Here is a 22,959-nt window from a genome sequence, read left to right on the forward strand (position 1 = left end):
GCTTTTAAAATACATCCTTTCACCAGCACATCTCATTGAAATGCAGCTTACCACACTACATGTTCTAAGGCAGTCACCCAGGGCCCTGAGGAGCTGTTCGCTTCAGGGCAAGACCTCAAACAGGTTTTTTTCCCAAACAAACTGTGACACCAAAGGAGACACAATGAAACCAATCCACATACTAGCTGTTTACATCATCTATACATTGAGTTATCAGCGTTAGGAGCATGCTTCTGTCATGTTAAATGTTTTTGTGCTTCCCCAGACTGCAGATAGAAAAGTTTTTCTGACAGCATAAAGGCTGCATGGAGCCTTCCATATCTAAACCAGGATCAGTAATGGTCTGGTTTAGGCTCATCATGCTTTATTTTGCAGGCTAACAATTTAAAATCCTGCCTCCAAATCCACTAGCTATGTTCATAGAGAAAGACAAAGGTGGGAATGAAGAGGAGAAAGCTGAAGTAGTAAGTGGAAAGGATTTCTTCCATCTCTAATTTAAATTACATTTAATTTGATGGAGAAGGAGTGTATCTGCATAGGTTTATCAGATCGATTAACTTTGTTAAGCATTACGTTTTCTGGTTATTGTTTCTTGTTTTAAGATCTAAAATGCAGCCATGTGAGAAGCAAGGCTCCTCGTTGATTGAGCTTCCAACAGAGCATTTTGTGAGTTAACTGAAATAATGACATGTTGGTTTGTTATGAGCATTTACTATCTATGTCTGTGTCCTTCCTGTTTGTTACTGCATTAAATTTATACTTCTTTTTAAGAGCTTGGTGAGAGAAAAATGATGTACTGGTGTGAGGCTGATCCTTGTTTGTGCCTGACCCCTGTATTTGTTGGGCTGCATGAGTCAGTGGAGTTTTAACCGCCTCAGGGTTGCAGCTGAAGTGAAACTGTTTATTTCAGCAAAACACTGGTTGTTATATATGATTAACAGCCGTAAGTTAGGGCGCAGGTTTGAACGATTTCTATCTGGTGCTGCTGGACGCAATTTGTAGCTCACACTATCTCGGACTTTTGGGAGGGGAGTTTTGAATCATGCAGAGCACTGAAATGCTGCCAGTGTGCCCAAACAGAATGGTCGTTTTTTATCCTGATGAACTGATGTGTGACCCATCACATTTTGAGTCTTCTGAATTAGTGTGGCTGCCACACTCGGAGTTACATTTGTGCCACAGATAAAAAGATGGTTTGTCTGTTAGTAGAATATATAACATTTGTAATAGAATCACGAAGTTTCTGGCTTGCAATTACTGTTCAGACTTGGTGCACTCTTGTTTTGTATATTTAGGTAACAATGGTATTTCTATCAATACGGAGTAAACACTGGCAGTAATTTTGACTTTGTTTTGAGGGATCTTGTTTTCATTTTTAAGTTTGATAGAGAACATAATCATGTCAGCTTGCTTTCTCTGTAGAGAAGTTAAATCGTAGGCAGATAAAGACAGTCAGAAGAGTCTAAGTGACTTTTGCCTTGAGTTCCCGGGGGGAGAAGGATCCACACTTGTGAAGCATAAAGTTGGTAAAATCTCCCTTGCTCATAATAAGGTTTGTTCAAACACAGTTGACGCTGCTGTGCATCCTGTTCAGTGTGAATATTTTGCTCCCGTGTGTTGCGGGTTGTGTTTTCGTGGCTGGTCCTCTGGCAGCACAAGCCCAAAGGCAACACAGCAGGTTTAGCACTAGAACCTCCCTGCCCTTCAGCAAGGGTTTGGGCCATTTCTGCGTGCTCTCCTGCGGCGTATTGTGAGAGAGCGGTTTGAAAGTCCTGGGGGAGCGTGTGCGGGTTTCATACAACTCTTTGCTGTACACTTACACTGAAGCTCTATAGTCACGCAGAGCCGTGCCAGAAAGAAATCAGCCGCAAACACGCAAAACGTGGTTATTTCCTGTTGAGGTTTGCTGATGACATCCAGAAGGATGTGATATGCATGAGTGCATGCCCTCCACCTACAGAATTAAAGAAGGGTTGAGATTTGTTTGGACAGATTTAAGTGGAATTAGTGTGAAAAGAGTCCGTTTGGGAAATCAGTATCTTGGGAATGTCGTGATCTTCAGGCGGGATTTGTGAGATCTGCAAGTCTGTGGTGTCCCATCCTCGTGACATCCGTTTCAGTGCGGGAGCTGTGTGGGCATCCTGCCTTGTGCCAGCACAGGCCACAGTCACCGCGGCTGCTGAGTAACCAGTACCCATGGGATTATTTTCACTTCCTCAATCCCAGGCTTTCTAGATGAATTTTTGTCAGACTGCTACACAAGGAATGGATTAGGTCACTGGGACAGTTCTAGAGGAAGCTGGAGGGACAAAACCAGGGTGCGGGAGAGCTGCGGGAGGCTGAAGAGACTAAGTTAAGGAAAGGATGGGAGCATCTTGGAGAAGGGCGGGAGAGGAAGAGGTGAGAAGTGAAACAGTGAAGTCAAGGAGGAAGAACAATGCAAGGAGGGCTGGTCCTTGAACCTGCTGCATGCTGGGAAAAGCCTCTGGTTGGAAAGCGCCAGCCTGGGCTTGGGCTCGTCCAGAAATGTTTGTCACACGGAGCTGATCGCAGAACGGCTCCTCTTTCCAACTGCAGCTGCAGTCCTGCTTCAGGCAAGACAGGAAGGAACCGGTGTGGGAACAGGGACGCTGAGGCATGGGATGACCCGGGGACAGAACTCCCTTGGACCTGGAGATCAGACGGTGCTCGTGGTTCCCCCTGCGCTGCTTCCAGCCGCTGGCTAACAGGACAGCTCGTGCCATTGAAGTAAGTCAGACATGTTTCCCGACCTGCTACTAACGTGTGCCTTTTGGAAGGAAGTTGTATGCCTCATGCTATGGAAGGGTACATTATCATTTTTGAGTTTATAAAGATAGATAGGTTGAAATCAACGAATGAGGGGGTTTTTTTCATTGCAAAATCATAACAAATTTCAGCTCTCCTAACTGTCTCTCTTCATAATGCTGGCTTCACAAGCTTCAGAGAGTCTGCGAGCTGTGCTGCTTGCTGATCAGGTATTTCCTGCTGCAAGGAAGATACTGGTGACCAGCAGATCGTACTGGGAATCTTACCATTGAAGGCAGAGTTCTAGTCTTCAAAGAGGGCAAAAATGCCAAAAATTGCTTAAATTCTCTCATCAATGGGGAAGTATATTATGTAAATAATTTTAAAGGTATGTCTAGCCTTTCCGTTCCCTGGATTCACAAAGTGCTGCCTCTGAATTTGGTGCTGAAGATTGACTTTTTTGTTAATTTCTGAAATAATCTTCCGTGAAAGTGCGTGTAAAAATAGACTAGGCTGACTTGGAGAGCGACTTCAGAGAAGAGAAGTAAGTCACGGCAGATCTGGTGACACAGCAGGACAGTGGGACAGAGATATTTTGAAACGGGAAGAAATAATATAATTGATTCACCCTTCCCTCGCTGTCTTGTAATTTGGATTTATGTGTGGGAGCAAACATACATTGTGCTACGAAGTCCTGGCTACACTGCTTAGTGTCCCCTCTTAAAAGCAAAAGCTGGTTACTTTTGTGGCTTGTTTAGCAACTTGTCTCACAAACACTGTGATAAGTAATTTCCGGAAACTAGGATCAGGCAGGTGGAGTAGGGCACTGCTGTGTAGCAACCGCAGCTTTATTACTCGGTTATAACTTGCTCTGTAAGTCACATGGCAATCTAGACCAGAGTACAGAAGCAATTACTTTTCCTGGAACTTTTTTCAACAGCATGGCTGTCTCATTTTCAGAGTCATTCCAGCAGTCCTCCAGCCTGTCCTCCCGTGTAAGCGATGTAAAATAGTAGCTATTATTATTATTATTAAACAGTTTGCTTGTTTTATCAGTTGTGTCTTTAATTTAGTAAAGTGGAAAAAAAGACAGAAGCAGTTAAACACAGTTTTATGGCGCTCCCTGTATTTACAGACAGGCTTAAAGGTGTGTCGGTGGCACGTCTGTTCCAACTGCAATAATTTTGTGGGTTTGAAACTTACAGCCTTTGAGAAATCAAACCAAAAATTTTCTTTACCATAAAGGTTTACTTTTGGAAGAACGTGCCTTGTGCCTTAAACGAAAGGCATAATTTATGGGAGAGAGGAGATAACTTCATAATTACTTACCAAGAAATATTCTTCTCTGTCCTGTGTGGATGGAAAAATATGGAGTCAGATCAGAGATCATTGACTCGTGAGGTTAAACACGTATGAGTCATTCAGATACTAGTGGTTTTGTGGTGATATGAGCTGAACAGTCTGGATTCTAGTCTCTTTAAAAGTTCAGTTTGAATGGACTTAAAGAAAATCATTTTTGGGGACAGAGCACGAATCATATATGCTGCATCACAACGCATGTTTTGCTGTTTTACCAATTTTTTTGCTAGTCAAAGGTTCAAGACTCAGTTGCATGTTCACTCCTGCTAATTAACAGAATACTGACCGAGGGCATGCCACAAAAACCTTTGCTGCAAAGTGCTTCTTGGAGGAGAGAAGAGGTTTGATTTAATCTTTAGAGTAGTACTGATACCATTAGCTGAGCTACCACGGGGTTGTTAGCCCTGGCATTGACACACTTGCAGTAGTAGTAACATTCAGATGGATTGCCTAATATTCCAGTAGTGCAGGAGTAGGAAGTATCGGTTTGCTGTTGTCAACTTTTCTGTCTCGCAGTGTGTTCAGCAGAACGAGAGACTCTGCAGAATGCGTTTTTATAGTTTCTCTTCAAGGCTCCTTAGGTGTCTTAGAAATAAAGGCAGAGGGTATAAAGCGGCACATGGTTCTCTTACCAGAGAGGCAGGTGCTCTAGGTGCCAGGCTGAGATAGCCGCAAGGCTTGCACTTGGGATTTTCTAACTTGTGCTCAAAAGTTGGATCTGTGAGCCAAGTTTCATATTTCTAAAGCTGCTGGAGGAAAAGGGAGGTGGTATTTGATGCGGAATGAAACAGAACTAGTTTGACAAGAATTCTGCTGGCCTTTTTAAAAGAGTTGACGTGATCTGTATTTGGGTTGAATATCACAAATTGAATGAGAGCTGGGAGTACATTTGGGGTTATTCTACCCATCTTCATCTACCTTTTATCATCACATCATTGCACGAGCGTTACTGACAAATGAGATCAACTTCTGTTTGTGTTTAGATCCAAATCCTGATGTGAAATGAATACAGACTTCCACAAACTCCTTTTTGACATTTCTGAGGCTTTGGTCGCAGATGAACTGGAGGCTCTCAAGTTCCTCAGCCTAGACGACATTCCTAGGAGGAGGCTGGAAGCCATTCGGGAGCCCAAGGCCTTTTTCGAGGTGCTGCAGGAGAAGGGGCTGCTGGAGGCGGGGAACCTCTCCTTCCTCAGGGAGCTGCTGTACCGCATCCGCCGCATGGACCTGCTGGCGCGGCTGGGCTGCAGCCGGGAGGAGATGGACAGAGAGCTCCGCGTCCCGGGCAGGGCACAGCTGTCGGCCCACAGGTGAGCGCTGTGCGTGCAAAACCTGCTCCGTTCTGTTGGGCACTGTCTTGTTTTCTGCCTGCACTGTTGTCTGATGAATACCCCAGCGCGAGTGTGTTTATTACAGTGTGACTGTTGTGAGGTTTACATTTTGCAGTTCAAATGTATAATTGCGGTGTTTACTTCTCATTGCTTTATCTGAATCAGTTTTTCTCTATTCTTTATTGCCAGGGTACTGCTGTATGGAATTGCAGAGGACTTGACTGCAGGCGATGTTGCGTCCCTGAAGTTCCTGCTCCAAGAACAAATACCAAAGAAGAAGCTCCAGGAGAATGCTGTACGCAAAGTGATCTTGATACATTTCTTGCATGGCTAGTTCAGTGTCTGCTAGTTCTTGTGAGAAGGGAGGAAAGAGAAGGCAGTCTGCCCTCACTAAAACGTGTTGTGGAAAGAATTGTGACGTTAGCTGGGAACTGCTGTGTGAGAGAATGCACCATTTTCTTCCTCTTCGTATCTTTTCTCTGTCCTGCTCTCCTGTCCCTACTTTCTCTCTATCACCCATCTCCCTAATATACTTTTTTTCTTGCAAAATCCATCATGCTCTTCCTCTTGTCTTTGCTTGGCATTTAGAATACATTTGTACATATGCTATATCTAGGAAGAGTGGTGTTTGCTGGAGGAAAAACAAGATTTTGGAGACCGAAAATTGAGTTCTAATATGAGTTCAACCACAAATTTTTGTGTGCCATTTGGTACATAATATTTTTTATTGTAGCTTGGGGTGACAGCGTTTTATTAACTCCCCCACAAAAGTATTAAGAGGTTTGATGAGCTAGTTTAATAAGTGTTTTGTAAATAATGAACAGTCTTATAAAAATGCTTGTTATTATTGAGAAGCTTCCTTAGAAGTCCTACTTGTATTGTGGCACCTAGCAGGTTTACCTGCAACTTGGTGCACTATTGAGCTTTAAAAACCAAAATTAGCCCTGAACATCTTTTCTGTAATAGAAAACGGCACAGCTAAATGACTTAACAGCACTTCATCTGAACACAGAGGCACAGCAGATGCCATGTCGTTACCCACATCGGTGCTTTGCTCTGCTGAAGCGAAGTGGGATAACCCCACCACAGGCAAGTTCTAATGATCCTGTCAGCCTTAGTGATCTGTTTATTCAGTTGTTTTGCATCCTGACCCTTGTTTGAGTGAGATTTGGAGGAAAAAAAAAGTTGGTCTTCAGCTGGTCAGTCTCTGGGAATGAGAGTGTTGTCCAGAAGCGCCCGATACTGCAGTCATTGAAGGTCACTGTTATATGGTTTTGTTTTACCAGTCCTTCTTGAAGGTCTTATTGGAAATGGAAAAAGAAGGGATAATTAAAGAAGATGACCTGGAAATGCTGAAAGATATATTAAAGAAAGTTAGACCTGATGTAAAGAAGAAAATTGATGCCTACGAAGAAAGAAAACAAGGTAAATTATTTAATTTGCTGTTTAAGAGTAGAGCTGGGGTTTTCTTGTGATTTTTGTGCCTCCATCCTTGGCAGCTTAGGAGTGCAGAGGTAAGAGAGAGACCTTACCCTATTCTAGGACCGGCAGAGCGGCTCTTGGTACCTGTGGTCTCTGAGGTTTTCCGCCACTTCATTATCCCGTTATGCCTTCCTGTACCTCTCCTTGAAATACATTCTGTGCCTTGTAAATGCTCTGCTGCTCCCTCCTCTTTGCCTTAAATGTGGTTTTTCTTTTCAGGAAACAGTGCAGTGCTGGTTTGGGACCAGGATAGCTTTTCAGTCACTGAAAGAGTGCCAGTTGCCTTGGGAAACTTGTATTGGGAGATAGTCAGCGTTATTTTCTGTTAGCCAGGCTGTTTGCTCTTAGTCAAAGGACAAGTGCCTGCAGACCGGTACTTGGTTAAAGTGTAACCATTATCTTTCTGGACCAGATGTGAAATTTCAAGGACTTCAGTATATCTGGGCTGTTGCAGCTGGGCTGGTGAGTTGTGACACCACAGCTTGGCCTCCCTGGGAATCAGGATATGGCAACCAACAGCGAAGACATGAATTCTGTTTTCCCTAGAACCTCCTTTTGGATGACTCAGGACGTGTGTTTCTTTAGTCACACCTGTACAGCCTGTGCAGTTCCCTGTCTCTAATAAAGCAGAAGAAGATTGCCAGGGGTGGTTAGTGTAAGCAAGCCCTGTGTCAGGGGAATGGCTTTTTAATAGGGTTGTATTATTTTGCGCCCCTTGATAAGCAGAAAAGGAGCCTGTCTTGTAGATCTCGTTCTCCTGGCAATTAAATTCCATTTAAACACGTGTAATTTGTAAAAGGGGTACTGCGATTTATTTTCTTGGGTAGAGTCATGGGTTTGATGATTTCTTCACTTATGTCAGGCAGGTGTATTCTAAGAAGTGTTTTGTTGCTTTGAGATCTTCCATTGTGCTGGGACACTGCATCCTTGGTGCGTCCACCCAGACAGTGGTGTTCTCAATGGCCTCAGAAGTAAATGAACTAGCTGGAGTGTACACTGTACCAAAATGGGAAACCACCCTCCACCTCGCTCCTTCTGCTGTTCAAGTGTTGTAATATGCAGAGTGGAAGATGCATCTTTTTAGTCCTGAAATGTTCTGTTTATCTTCTCCCTCTTAGAAGACAATTCTAAGGAAAAACTCCACCATCCAGTGCCTGTGCATGCAGCAGAACAAGGAGCAGAGCGGCAGACAGCACAACCGGTGAGAAGCACCTCAAGATTGCCTTTAGAGTATTTATCCAACTCCTGAGAGGAGGGAGCAGAATTTTTTGAAACTAAGCAGGTGGAAGACCTGAAAGGGAAGGGTTCTGGCTTTATATGTAGGGCCAGGAACAATTCCTATTTTCAAAACAAGACCAAGCCTTGTTCATTTGTGAGGACCTGCATGTCAGCCACCTTTTAGGCAAGAAATGAAGGAGCAGCTGTTGTGTGAAGAAAACCAGTCTTACTGGTGACTGGGACATTAAAATCCTGGCCAGGAGACTCCTGGACAGATGGGAAGGGAACAGTAGAATCTTCTACCTCACTAGAAACCCACAGGGACTCTCCGAGGGAATGGAGGGTGCATTCCTCTGCACGTGCACATTTGTGTTTCTGGACACTCACTTTCTGACATGCCAAAATCTGGCAGACAGAGCGGATTCCTCTCTCCTGTAACTAGCTTGTATTCTTAGGCTTTTCCTTTCTTGTATCTTGGCCCTCGGGATGTTTTTGCACTTGGACATGAAGTACCAACCATCTGTGTATAGTGTATTTCTCTTCTGGATGCTCTTCACTGCTTTCGTATTTGCTTTCTTTGTTTCTACAGCTGGTGGAGTCATATAAGATGAAAAATAACCCCCATGGTTACTGTGTGATTCTTAACAACTACAAATTTAGAAATCTGTCTCAACCCAGAGAAGGAACACGGAAGGATGGAGGTAAGTACTGTTTAATTTTGTTTTCCCTGGTAATACTCTGAATTATCTAATCTTTCCTGTGAAGAAGAATCATGTCCATTGAGCTCCTTTGCCTCCAGGGTAACTGGAGTGACAGTCTTTGTAGAAATTGGCAATATGGCACTTCCAACAGCTTAGCTGATGGCTTACAGAAGGAACCACTTTCTGTTCTAGGTGAAAAGCATTGTCTTAATTGCTCCTATGTACCAAATAATGAAGGAGACTGCTATTACACCTTTTCACTTTTGGATTGCTTTTAATTCTTAGCTGTCAGGGAGTAATATTTTTAAGTCCTTACATTTTCTTTAGTGCTCAAATAAAAATGCTACTGCTTTATAATTTTCCTTAAAGCCTGTCTTCCTGCAAGGATCACTTTTAAGATAAACGAGAGTTTATCTTAAAAAAGTAAGATCTGTTTCATGAGAGCACAGACCACTGATATTCTAACCCCATCCAGCCTCCTGCTCGCTTCCCAGCTGCCCACACAACAACGAATTCCACATTTGCTGAGAAGTCTGCAGAGCACTGTTCAGCAGGGTGCCCTGCATTGCTTCTTGCTGCACTGATCATTTTCACAGAGCGAGGGACCCGCTTCATGTGAGAGTGGCAGAATTTGTTGTCTAAAGAGGTACCTCTTTAACTCGCTAAGTATTGTTCTTCAGCATCTGGGATTATTATGCAATGCGCAGGTAAAGCTTGCTTTAACACAGGAAGCTTCACGAATTTATAGCAATTTAATCAGATGACCTGAAAACTGTTTTAGATAGTGTGATGCTTAACACACTTGTGTTAAAAAAAAATAAATAGGCTTTTGGCTTTTTCTAGTTAGATTTGTCAGGCTAAGAGTCAGTCAGGTGAGTTTGTTGGTGGGATCTGAACACTTCTGCTAATATCTGTTCTGCTACGCTGGCACTGGTGCCTCAGCATCTTCCTTGTCACTGTTTCTGTTGTAACAAGTGCCTTCTGACTTTTTTTTCCCCAGAGGCTGTGAAGGAGGTCTTTACGTGGCTTCAGTTTGAGACAGTTGAGCACATGGACCTAGGAGCAGAACAAATACTTGCAAAAGTTGAAGAATACAGCAAAAAAGACCATAGTAACATGGACTGTTTCGTTTGCTTCATTTTGTCCCATGGTGAAAAAGACAAAGTAAAAGGCGTTGATGATGAACTTGTCAATATTAAAGATTTACTCTCCTGCTTCAGTGGATCCAATTGTCCTTCTCTCGTTGGCAAACCCAAGCTGTTTTTCATCCAGGCTTGCCAAGGCTCTGTCGGTCATCCGCCTGTCACAGTGAGAGAAGATTTTTCTGAACACCTTCAGACAGATGCTGTCCCTCCAACTTCCATCCCCGATCAGGCCGATATTCTGGTTGGCATGGCTACAGTGGAAGACTACGAGTGCTACCGCGACGTAAGGATGGGCAGTGTTTACATCCAGTGCCTCTGTGAAAAGATGAAGTTGCTTTGCCCACTGTAAGTACTATTTTGAGTAGACTGACATGCTCAGGCGCGATGTGCTGAAACATCCGCGGTTTGTGTTTGTGCCCTGTAGCGCTTTTCAGCTGGAGGGCGGTGCAGAACAGGGCTGGTGGGACTGGGCGTTGCTATTCTTCTACAGATGAACCAAAGTACAAGTGACTTCCCCTAGTTTGCCTGTGACAGGACCAGGGTTGTAAAGCTGGAACATCACAGATAAACAAGTGTGTGTGTATGTGTGCGCATATTTTTTAACAATTTTTGATTGATAAATGATTTTTCTTCCAGTGACACCTGATGAGAGCTGAATTTGTTGAGTGACTACACAGACCAAAAAAAAATCAATGTTCTTTAGTCCTAATTTTCATTGTTGCCTCCTTCCCATCTCCATCACAAACTTGATTAGAAAATAGAATTTCCCTTCAGACATCACTTTCTCGTGATGTCCAGAGGAGGGCTGGGAAGGCCCAGAGGTTTGGATCTGTTACATCTCAGTGCGCTCTTGTGACTGTAGCCAAAGTAAGGGACCGTGTTTGCTGGTAAAGGGATGGAGGTTGTTTTTATTCCTCCAAACCCAGCAAATTCTGTGCTTGCACAGTGGAGCAGTGTCAGAGACAGGCTTAGGGAGGGAAGGATAACCAGCCTTCCCTGAGGTGCCACGTTATTGGAGCAAACACAGGTCAGCTTCTCGGCCTGCCTGCAAGTACCATGTATTTCAATGTCACTTTTCTTCGTTTTTGTTCAAGCCGCAAGGATCTCGTAACCATCCTGACAGAAGTGAACAAGGAAGTGGGCAGCAGAGTATTTAGAGGACAGAAGCAGATGCCAAAGATAACATCAACCCTGCGAAAGCAATTGATCTTCCAAATTCCATAATGTCCATCAACTGAAAAGCAGAAGAATAAGGATACACTCAGTTTGGAATCACACCTGGAATTGGGCTTTCACAGGGAAGAGAATTTGCAAAAGAAATGATCTGGATCTGTGTAGTTACCTCCGGTCCTTCAAGGGGCCATGGCACCTCAGTTTCCCAGTTCCGCTGTTTCATGTCTCCTGGCCCCGGGGTCTGTAGCAGTGTGGGAGGCCGTGGGGCGGCGCTGGCTTGCTGTCCTGCACAAGGAGACCCAGGTCTGTCAGCCTGGGTTTCCAGTGAGGACGCACTTCCGAGTATAATGATGTTTAAGAGTTATTGGAAATGCCAATGGAAGTTCTGTTTCTGAGTTAAGTCCCTGAAATCTGAAGAAAAGAACGGGTAGATTCCAAATGCTGGATCCCTTCCCGGGGAGCACGTGTAAGATTGTAACTGATTTACCCAGCGGTGAATCGTTGGCTGTCTCTGGGAGCTGTGTAATTTTTCATGGAAAATAACATTCCTGTCCAGAAGAGCCAAACCAAGATGATTATGATAATCCATTTGGTTCTTTTCCTCAAAATATTTGGCTTGCTGTTTGCCATTAATTTACTTGGCCAAACAGCAGTGCTATTTAGGTTTTTCAGTAGTAAGGGTTCTAACTGTGTTTTTCCTCGGAGTTCTCAGAGAACGGTGTGTTTTGAATGGCTGTCGATCGCTGGAAGGTCCCACTCTGTTAGATCCTCTGCTCTGAGGTGCCTTCTCCTCCTGGCAGCTGCTCTGGCTCCTGTAGACTCTTGTTTCTGTTGGAATAAATAACTCCTGCTTTTCACATCACCTTTGTTTGTGGTGTGTGTTTCTCATTTGGAGGAGCTGACGGGTCAGTCAGTGTGATGAACACTTCCACTGCAGCAGCAGAAGTTGTTTTGCTCTCGTTGGAGCGTTCGAGGGGCAGCATAGTGACATCCCTTCATTAGCAGCTGGAGAGATAGTAGCAAAGAGCAAGTTCATGTTCAGGACTTTGCTGATTCTAACATCTGCGTTCCTTTGGAGTTTATAACAAGATCAAAGATGGCTTTGAGACACTCTGTGACTTCCACTTCTTTTGAGTCTGTGGTTTTGGAAATCCCTGTCTGGCCACAAAGCAGGGGTTTTTTACTCAACCCTGCTTGTGTTCTTAAAGCGAAGCTTTTCTTGTTCCAGTTCCACACAATGTGTTGGCTGTCGTGTTTTGCTCCCCGTACCCTTTGTCGCCTTCCAAGTAAAAGGGAGAGCGCCCATTTTTAGAATCACATCTCTGTTCACACAGGTTTCATAAGTAATAGACATTACGAGCACCATGTAAACGCTGTTTGTGGCAGAAGTCACCAGAGGGTGTTACCAGGTATGATGCAGTTCTGTGGCTGACATTTGGTTCACCATTTAGGAAATGTGGCAACAATTTATTTGCATTTGCATGATGTTGGCATAAATGAGACCCTGCTGTGAAGTTAGTAATTAGATTTGTGAATGTTGTTTTATGATAAAGGAATACAGCTGCTTCCTCTGGGAGAAGCTTGCTGGAAGGTGGCAGACGCTAAATCTGCAGCATGTCTGGGTTTTTTTCCCATATTTCTCTGTGTCAGTGTTCAATACGCTCAGACCAAGTTCTTTCAGATACTCCACACGAGGAGAAGCTGGATATCACATTTACTTAGTTGGTATATTTGGTGCTATACAGGATTTTGATACAGCAACATTCTGAAATCACAACACAAGAGTAATTTAGCAATCACAATATTCAGCTGAATCACAATGCAAACATGATTCTCGTTACCTGTCTGGGTTTTTTTTGCCCTTCTCTGCTCCGTCCTCCTCCTGGGGGAGCGTGCCCTGGGCAGGCGCACCCTGTCATTAAATAGGCACCGTGTTTTGTTCTACCTGTTAAAATCAAGCCTCCTCCATAGCTAACATAGCCTGCTGATGAAGACCTACAAGAAAGGAGAGAAAACCTTATCGGAATCCTCTAAAGGACTGCGGGAACCAGCTGTACTGTGAATTTACGTGTGACTCACACAGCGATCGAGGAAGGAGAAAACGCGCTTTCAGTTTCATGGTTCAGAGCAAAGTACATTCACACACAGCTGTGCGGGGTGGCTGATAAGTTCCTGTGGCCCCCCCAGAGCTGAGAGGTAAAAAGGGAGTCAGATCTGCCATTCTCTGACTTTTTCCTCCGTAGCACAACTTGGAGAATGGTGAGGGGCGGTGGCCTCTCCTCTCTGAAGGCCAATGCCACAGCAAACCAGTCCCGGCACCCAATTCTGTGTTTTGTTTTCAGCCAGCGGAAGTGCTGCCGCCAGAGAGTGGAGTCAGGAGGCTGGTAGGAGGGCGAAGTCACTGAGTTGGAGTCCTGCGGGCTTGAACTGCAAGCAGGCAAGGTCAGAGCCGTGCTTCTGAAAAGGGAGATGCTCAGGGAGTCAGGGGGCTGTTGGCTGCGGAGATGGAGATGATGCTGTTCACTGGCATGAATGCCTGCCCAGAATTTTGTATCTCGCTACCTGTTTGTTCAGTTTAACATTAGTTTGTCACCTCCCCTAGGGAGTTTGTCCTTCTCTCCACTGTAAAGGTTTTGAGGTGGCTTGTTAACGCGCTGCTCTGGGGAGCGGGAAGAGTTGCCCACGTTCAGGTTGCTGCGGGTTCTCCCATTGCATAGGCTGCTGCAAGGATGGGTTTTCCCACCGCCTGGATAAGGGTTCACTCAGCTCCCAACACGGTGCAAAATTCCAGTGTTGCAGAGTTTTGATGAGCTGAACTGTTGGCTGGCCGTGATCTGTAAGATCTCCTGCGGGAAATCTTGGAACCTGGGGAGCAGTGGCAGCAAAATACACCCCATTTAGGAGATGAAGCTGTGCAGCAGCGAGTCCAGAGCTAGATTTTTCTCAGGAGACGTTTGGTGTTCAGCCCATGCTGGTTATCCTTTTCTCATTGACCCCTAACTAGTATGGGCACATTGTCTCTGAAATTATTCAGATCTGCCTCTCCTGAACTAGAGGTGCGTCAGATTACAAACAGAGAATGGCATGTTTAACCTGCAATGGCTTCTGTGCCGTGTGCTAAAAGGCAGGAGATGGTTGGTAATTCCCAGGTGCTCATTTCTGTGTGGCGTTTGCTTGTCCCTGTGTGTGGTCTGTTACTGGCACCACAGGAACTCCCCGAGCCTGGCTGGTCCCAGTGGGTGCCAGCTGGAGCACAGGCTGTTCGAAAACATGGACCCACTTTGAAATGGGAATTGCTTTGAAATTGCGTCCATCTTTTTGAAACAGCCCGTACATTTCTAGCTTGTTGGAACATTACTCTCTACATGTCTTCTGAGCTTGGCCTAGGTCTGCCACATTAGTTTTGTGTTTGTGGAGCAAATTCGTGTTCAGGCCTGATTTGGCCGGGCCTGTCAGCACAGAGAAGGATCTGTACCTGTTTGCTGGGAAGAGCTTGTTCTGATGTGACTTGAGGACATGGGCTGTTAAAAGGCGTTTTGCCATCTCCAGATGGCTTCCACCCAGCTGCCACACGTGCAGTAATTGAATGTCCTGTGTGGGCAGAGGGAGCCCTGGGGACCCGCACAAGCAGGTTCTGTTTTCTCAAGCCCGGGCTCAGGTCGGGAGAGGTTCTGCTGCCCCTCTGCTCTGCACTGGGGAGACCACACCTGGAATCTTGTGTCCAGCTGTGGCCCCTCAGTTCCAGCAGGACAGGGAACTGCTGCAGAGAGTCCAGCGCAGCCACCAAGATGCTGCAGGGAGTGGAGCATCTCCCATGTGAGGAAAGGCTGAGGGAGCTGGGGCTCTTTAGTTTGGAGAAGAGGAGGCTAAGGGGGGACCTTATTAATGTCTGTAAATATATAAAGGGTGAGTGCCACGAGGATGGAGCCAGGCTCTTCTCAGTGGCAAACAATGATAGGACAAGGGGTAATGGGATCAAGCTGGAACACAGGAGGTTCTGCTTAAACATGAGAAGCAACTTGTTGGGGTGAGGGTGTCAGAGCCTGGCCCAGGCTGCCCAGGGGGTTGTGGAGTCTCCTTCTGTGCAGACATTCCAACCCGCCTGGACACCTTCCTGTGTAACCTCATCTGGGTGTTCCTGCTCCATGGGGGATGCACTGGGTGGGCTCTCCAGGCCCCCCAGCCCCTGGCGCTCTGGGGTGCTGTGCACGCCGGGGCCGCTCGCAGGGCCCGCGGTGCGGCTGAGCGCCCCCTCCCGGCGCACGGCGGCTCAGGCGCGGCGGGTGGGTCTCTGCTCGGTGCCGCCGGGGAGGCGGCAGAACTACAGCTCCCGGCGGCCCGGGCGCGGGCGGAAGCGGCGTCGGGCCCGCGCTGCTCGGAGCTGCCCGGCCCGGCCATGGAGCTGCCCCGGCAGCGGCTGCTGGCGCTCAGCGAGGAGCTGGACGGCGCCGAGCTGGCCGCTCTCAAGTTCCTCAGCCTGGAGCACGTCCCCATGAGGAAGCTGGAGGGCGTCCGGAGGGCGCAAGACTTGCTGGAGGTGCTGCAGGAGAAGGGGCTGCTGGAGGCGGGGAACCTCTCCTTCCTCAGGGAGCTGCTGTACCGCATCCGCCGCATGGACCTGCTGGCGCGGCTGGGCTGCAGCCGGGAGGAGATGGACAGAGAGCTCCGCGTCCCGGGCAGGGCACAGCTGTCGCCGTACCGGTGAGTGGCGGGAACGCGGGCACGGGGCTGCGGGAAGCACGCGAGCCACCTCCCGCAGAAAGCAGCGGCGGGCCGAGCGGAAAGTTAGAACTTCTGCCCGGTAATGGGGAGAACCTGAGCCGCGCCGTTCTGAGACACGGACCAGCCCCCAGACCCCAGCGCTGCGCTGCCCGCGGCTCAGCCCCTGCGCTCAGCGCCGGACACTGCCGGCGCGGCTTCCTTCTGGGAAAACGCGGATCTTCCTGCTTGCGGCTGGCCTGGCACTGGCGGCCCCGTAGTTTAAAAGTGTGTTCAAAATGATGAATGCTTGCACGGGGACAAGGGGCAGTTCGAGAGTGCAGTGTTAAATTATGCCAAAGGACACGCTTGGGAACAGGATGAACCAGTCTCCTCTGCTTTTTTTCTAGATACCTGCTCTTTCAGCTGTCAGAAGACATCACTAAAGATGAGCTGAACTCCTTTAAGTTTCTTCTGGGGGAAGAATTACCAAAATGCAAGCTGAACCCCAAGACGGTAAGAATTTGTTTAATTGTTTTTATCCATTACTGTTATTATAATCCGTAGAGGCATTTGGGTTGCTCAGAGGAGGATGAGCATGACTCTTGTTATGGTGAGAACCCCATAAGGAACAGGCTGCGGCTGGAAAGGGCCTCGGGCTCTGCGGTGCGCGTGGGACGTGTCGTGTTCTGCGTCACAGCCCAGACGCGCCGGGAAGGCTGATGGGCGCGTTCACCCCGCTCACCCAACCAGGTTTCTCTGGGCTGCTTTCTGAGCCATTATCAAACACGGAAGATCCCCAGCTGTGGCGATTCCTTTATGCTTCTGTTCCGTTTATTTCCAAACTCCACTTGCTCAAGATGGTCACTACAGTGATTCTTGTGTTTCAGTTAAGTGCACAAAATAGCCCCTGGAAGCCAGATGAATGTCATTAAAAATAACGTATTCCTATATTGTAGTCATTACCAATTAAAAGAATGAATCATGTCAGCAATTACTAGCCTAAAGATGTGTAAATCCTGTCCATGATTACTAACCTCATCATAAGCTCGTTACGATATAAAAAATCATACCCATGAGTGCAAAGAGCCCTGTCCAAGTGAAGAGCCTAACCTGTGAGCACGCGTGGAATGAGAAATGATTGTGTAACTGCGTGTAAGTGACTAACCAGCCCTGGAAAGGGCGTGGAGATGTGCGGAGGTACTGACCCAAATCGAAAGTGTAAGTGATGTGAGCGCTGTGAAGGAGGTCAAGGAGTCAAGGAAGGGAGCCAGGAGGCCTGCGTGGTTGAGTAGGGATCTGTTGGGTATGCTCAACAGAAGAGGAGAGTTTACAGGCCATGGAAGCAGGGGCTGGCCACTTGGGAGGAATGTAAGGCTGCTGTTAGAGGGTGTAGGAAGGCAGCTAGGAGAGCCAAGGCCCCTTAGAATTACAGCTGGCGAGAGGGGTCAAGGACAGCAAAAAGAACTTTTTCAAATACATAGCGGATAAAACTAACACCAGAGGCAATGCAGGCCCACTGAGGAATGGGGTGGGTGCCCTGGTGACAGAAGGTACAGAGAAGGCAGAATTACTGAATGCCTTCTTTGTCTCTGTCTGCTCTGCTGGGGGCTGTCCTGGGGAGCCCTGTACCCCTGAGACCCCAGATGAAGCCAGGTCAATGGAGGAGTTTGCTTTAGTCGATGGGCACTGGGTTAGGGAGCAATTAAATAGTCTGGACATCCATAAATCCGTGGGTCCGGATGGGATGCATCCAGGGGTGCTGAGGGAGCTGGCTGAGGTCATTGCTGGACCGCTCTCCATCATCTTTGCCAAGTCTTGGGAAACGGGAGAGGTGCCCAAGGACTGGAGGAAAGCAAATGTCACTGCAGTCTTCAAAAAGGGCAGGAGGGAGGACACAGGTAATTATAGACCGGTCAGCCTCACCTCTGTCCCTGGGAAAGTAATGGAGCAGCTTGTCCTTGGTGCCATCTCAAGGCACATCAAGGATGAGAGGGTCATTAGGGGCAGTCAGCATGGCTTCACCAAGGGTGGGTCATGCTTGGCCAACCTCAGAGCCTTTTATGAGAATGTAACAAGGTGGGTGGATGATGGCAGAGCGGTGGATGTGGTCACCTTGACTTCAGCAAAGCCTTTGACACAGTCTCCACAGCATCCTCACAGCTGAACTGAGGGAGTGTGGTCTGGACAATAGAGTAGTGAGGTGGGTTACAAACTGGCTTAAGGAGAGAAGCCAGAGAGTGGTAGTCAATGGTGCGGAGTCTAGTTGGAGGCCAGTATCCAGTGCAGTGCCTCAGGGGCAGTGCTGGGGCCTGTATTATTCAGTATATTCATTAACGATTTGGACGAGGGAATAGAGTGACTGTCAGCAAGTTTGCTGGTGACACCAAGCTGGAGCAGTGGTGACACTGGAAGCTGTGCTGCCATCAGAGACCTGGACAGGCTGGAGAGCTGGGTGGGGAATAATTTAATGCAATGTAACAAGGGCAAGTGTAGAGTCTTGAATCTGGGCAGAAACAGCCCCAGGTTCAGTGTAAGTTGGGAATGAGCTATTAGAGAGCAGCGTAGGGGAAAGGGAGCTGGGGGTCCTGGGGACAGCAGGGTGACCATGAGCCAGCACTGGGCCCTTGTGGCCAGGAAGCCAATGGGACCTGGGGTGGGTTAGAAGGGGGTGGTCAGTAGGTCAGAGAGGTTCTCCTGCCCCTCTGCTCTGCCCTGGGGAGACCACACCTGGAATCTTGTGTCCAGCTGTGGCCCCTCAGTTCCAGCAGGACAGGGAACTGCTGCAGAGAGTCCAGCGCAGCCACCAAGATGCTGCAGGGAGTGGAGCATCTCCCGTGTGAGGAAAGGCTGAGGGAGCTGGGGCTCTTGAGCTTGGAGAAGAGGAGACTGAGGGGTGACCTTATTAATGTTTATAAATATATAAAGGGTGAGTGTCAGGAGGATGGAGCCAGGCTCTTCTTGGTGGCAAACAATGATAGGACAAGGGGTAATGGGATCAAGCTGGAACACAAGAGATTCTGCTTAAATTTGAGAAGAAACTTGTTGGGGTGAGGGTGTCAGAGCCTGGCCCAGGCTGCCCAGGGGGCTGTGGAGTCTCCTTCTGTGCAGACATTCCAACCTGCCTGGACACCTTCCTGTGTAACCTCATCTGGGTGTTCCTGCTCCATGGGGGATTGCACTGGATGAGCTTTCCAGGGCCCTTCAGCCCCTGACATCCTGTGATACTGTGAGGTGCTGGCTTTGTGGTTTGACCACCCGGCATTGCGCCGTCTCATAATAAAATGATATTTTGATACCAGGTAAAGAGCCCTGCTTTTGGGACAGCAATATGATCGCCGTTAGATCTCCTGGGCCGGCTCTGATTTGATCTCAGCATCTCTGAGCCGCAGAGCTGCCATGAGTATGTTCTCAGACGATGTGTACTTAGGGCACTCGCAGGTGTTGTTAAACTAGGTTTAACTGGCTCGGCTGAGGTCTCAGCTCAGCGTGCCCCGAGAGCAAACTGCCTTTCTGATTCCCCAGACAATGCTCGACCTGTTCATTGAGATGGAGAAGAAGCGGATTTTAGCAGAAGACAACCTGAGTAACCTGAAGCGTCTCTGTGCAGAAATTAACGTCAGCCTGTTGAAGAGAATTGAAGAGTATGAATTAAACATAGTTGGTAAAACAAAACAGAAAGGCCTCTTTCCCATAGTTACTCTAGAAGTGACACACAGGTATCATACAGGACTGGTAATGCTTTTCAGGTGAAGAAGCGATGACCATCACAGAGGAAGAGAGGGGCAGCACAGGAGACCCAGAAGGTAATGGAAATGCTCGAAAAATTGATTCGATTTTTCGCTCTTCTTCAGCTTTTGGAGTCTCTGTGCCGCTTTCATCTCGCTTCGTAACACAGGTGCCTCTCTAAAAAGTGATCAAGTATCCGGTTACTTATAGACTGATCACAGTACATTTTAATTGATGCTCTAGTGGTTTATAGCTAAGAGAGACAGCCGTTCAACCGCAGTTCACTGTTTTCAGAGAACAGTTTTACCCCAGGAGATACTTGTGGAAATGCAGAATAGGAGCAGAGCTGCTCTCCTGTCTGCAGTGCTGCTGTCTGTGCTGACCCGTGTTTGTCTGTGCAGCCCATGGCAGGTGGCCGGCGTCACCGATGGCACTGGATTGTCCTGCCAGCTGGAGTGAGCCGTCCCAGGTAAGCCAGTGTGTTTCTTAGGAACATCATCACTGTCTCAGGGGAGCTCATCCCTCTGAGATGACTCGGAAGAGCTCATAGGCCCAACTGCTAAAAGCACTGTCTAGAAAAGGAAAAACGCGCCTCTCCGTGCCATCCTTTATTCTGAAGCGAAGTCACAGGCGCGATACTTTCACCGGTAATCTTTCTTTTGAACAGCTTGAAGCTTACAAGATGAGCAGCCGCCCGCGTGGGGTATGCCTGATCCTGAATAACCACAGCTTTGCAAAAGCCAGGGAAGCGGCGCCAGAGCTCCAACACATGAAGGATCGGAATGGCACCCACATGGACGCAGGTACAGGCAGCGTGAAAGACGAGTTTGCGTATCGTCTTCAAAAACAGAAACCCGATTCCTTGTCCTGTACTGAGGGTCTGTATTTCAGTCCTCCCTTCCTACGATACTTTGGTTGTAGTGGCTGAGTCAGCTCTGTTTCCTGTGCTGACAAACCCCAGCCAAGCTTTTACTGACCAGCTCAGAACAATTCCCTGTCGTTTTGCTGTTGTACTGAGGTTGCTGTAACCTCAAGCAGCAAGCTGAGCTCTACGGGCTAGGCCAGCTTTGCATCAGCCTTATGCATGCTTCTAAAATACGCAGAGTCAGAACCAGGAATGTAACTACCCGCAGAGTAGTCTAGCAGGATTAAAAGAAAAAGATTGTTTATCTCTAGAAGTGCAATTTGCAATGGCAGAGTTGAATTTTGAAATAATGAGCTCCAGTTCCCCTCTGTTTGCTTTCCAGAGGCTCTGGGAAGAGTCTTCAGCAAGCTGCATTTTACAGTCGCAGAATATAAAGACCTCACTGCCGAAGAAATCCGTAAGACTGTGAACTTGTTCCGGTGCGAAGACCACAAGGACAGAGACTGTTTTGTTTGCTGTGTCCTGTCTCATGGGAAAAGAGGCATCATTTACGGAGTCGATGGGCAGGAGGTGCCGATCCGGGAGCTCACCATGTCTTTCACTGGACACAATTGCCCCTCGCTTGCTGGAAAACCCAAAGTCTTTTTCATTCAGGCCTGCCAAGGCGACGCTTGCCAGAAAGGTGTGACCATTGAAACGGACTGCCTCGAAACGGACGCGGGATTTCAGCTGGAGTGCATCCCCGCCGAGGCAGATTTCCTCCTGGGCATGGCCACCCTGCAAGATTACGTGTCCTACAGGAACCCGCGGCAGGGGACCTGGTACATCCAGGCCTTGTGCCAGCACCTGGAGTCCAGCTGTCCTCGGTAATTATGCAGAAGCTGCTTTTTTTGGCAACACCTGCATTTTCCTTTAGAACGGCAGGGCTTTCATTGGGATGCAAAGGCCGACGATCTGCAGTGGGAGCGCCCGCTCCACGTGAGAACTCAGGCAGGGCAGAGCAGCACCGCGCAGATCGTTCGGGGTTTATCTAACTGCCTTCAAGCCTGTCTAAACCAGGAGCTGTTAGTATAGATCAAGAGATACAAGAATGTGGTGATTTTCCTGCCATTAGCTGCCTTACAGAAACCTTACTTGTGTTTTTGCAGAGGAGAAGATATTCTCAGCATCCTGACAGCGGTGAATCAAGAGGTGAGCAGGAAGAGCGGCCGGCCCAACGCGGAGAAGCAGATGCCACAGCCCAGTTTCACGCTGAGGAAAAAACTCATCTTTCCCGTCAACTAAAGGGGAGGGAAGCGGGAGCCGCTGGGAGCAGAGAAACCTCACGGACCTCCGTGCCTGCTCTTACCGCAGGAGCAGTTGTTTTCCTGACAGTACAGCTGAGGAGTGACAGCCGTGAGAACTCAGTACCTGTGACACTTTATACTTGAGCACGTCTCCGAGCTGGTCTCTGATTCGTGGTTTGCCAGTTAAAAGACGCTTGGGTTCCCCCTCAGCTGCGCCGCGCTGTTCTTGCGTTAGGAAGGTCTCTCTCCAATGCAAATTTTAAGACAAGTATTGTTAAGCCTTGTGTATTTTATGCCTAAGTTTTGCAAAATAAAGGGGGGCGTGCTGCAAATTTTATAGGCTATAATCAGCTCGCGGTGTGTTTTGTTACTTGTCCACACCATTTAAAATCATTTGTTTTAGTGTCTTGGTTCACCTCAAGGAGCAGCCAAGCGCTTCACTTCCAGCAGCCTCAGCAGGACCTGAGTTCATGGTATAAAAACTGGGGGAATGTTCCAGCAAGAGTTAATGCGTGCCATAAAAAACGTCTCAAAATATAATGAGTTATTAATCTGATGAGGAATCCCTCATCAGTTGGGAATCAAGCCTGTTAATTAGCAATCTCCACAATTAGTCTCGTAGCCAGGTGAGCCGGAACGCCACAGCAGCTGCACAGACCAACGACGCTGTGCCCAAGTTACAGGTATTTTCATCAAGTGCAGACACCAGCCTACACAAAGGCCTTATTTTTGTTCACTTTTGCACCAACCTGATATAAAATGGTATTTAAAGGCCCTTGCTCCTGGGAGACGGTCAAAAATACAGTATCACTGCAGAGTATCTTCAGAATTTCCAAACTCCCACTGATGTAGGTAGCTCAATGAACCTGTTTTCTCCAGGAGGCTCTTCCTTGCACCTTTCTCGGGCGCACCTGAGGTTCTGGGGTTAGTTCTGTGTTCTTCCAGCAGCTTTGCGGGGGTAGGTACAACTCTCTTCGCTTCCTGCAGCCGAAGCGCTTGAGAACAAGGGGGGAAAAAAACCAAACCACCCCTCCCCAAAGTCTTACCTCTGTTTTATCACAAATAGACAGGACAGCGGCCGCAGAGAGGGACGAAGAACAGCGCTGGTGTTAGACAAGTGCTGGCTAACGCTGTGGTGCCAGAGGAATACATTAGCTGCTGTAAAATAACAGGAGCAAACCAACAAAACCAAACCGCCACCCACAC

The 22,959-nt window shown here is 47.6% G+C and overlaps 1 protein-coding gene across 4 annotated transcripts; it reads left to right on the forward strand.

Moving 5' to 3' along the window:
* The first annotated feature begins 13 nt into the window (after nucleotides 1–13).
* CASP8 (caspase 8) lies at nucleotides 14–22,067 on the forward strand. 4 transcript variants are annotated; one of them, XM_080346376.1, is made up of 10 exons: nucleotides 14–2,748; nucleotides 5,109–5,435; nucleotides 5,646–5,751; nucleotides 6,423–6,545; nucleotides 6,743–6,881; nucleotides 8,057–8,139; nucleotides 8,746–8,857; nucleotides 9,858–10,021; nucleotides 10,130–10,347; nucleotides 11,097–12,037. In XM_080346376.1, the coding sequence occupies exons 2-10, from the start codon at nucleotides 5,128–5,130 to the stop codon at nucleotides 11,224–11,226; spliced, it is 1,383 nt and encodes a 460-aa protein (XP_080202502.1). In that variant the 5' UTR covers nucleotides 14–2,748; nucleotides 5,109–5,127; the 3' UTR covers nucleotides 11,227–12,037. The 4 variants fall into 4 exon arrangements, with proteins under 4 accessions (XP_080202502.1, XP_080202500.1, XP_080202503.1 ...); XM_080346374.1 differs by having other exon boundaries at nucleotides 9,858–10,347; XM_080346377.1 differs by lacking the exon at nucleotides 6,423–6,545 and having other exon boundaries at nucleotides 9,858–10,347.
* The last annotated feature ends 892 nt before the right edge of the window (nucleotides 22,068–22,959 follow it).

The sequence above is a fragment of the Nesoenas mayeri genome, assembly GCF_963082525.1.
Source record: "Nesoenas mayeri genome assembly, chromosome: 6".
NCBI lineage: Eukaryota > Metazoa > Chordata > Aves > Columbiformes > Columbidae > Nesoenas > Nesoenas mayeri.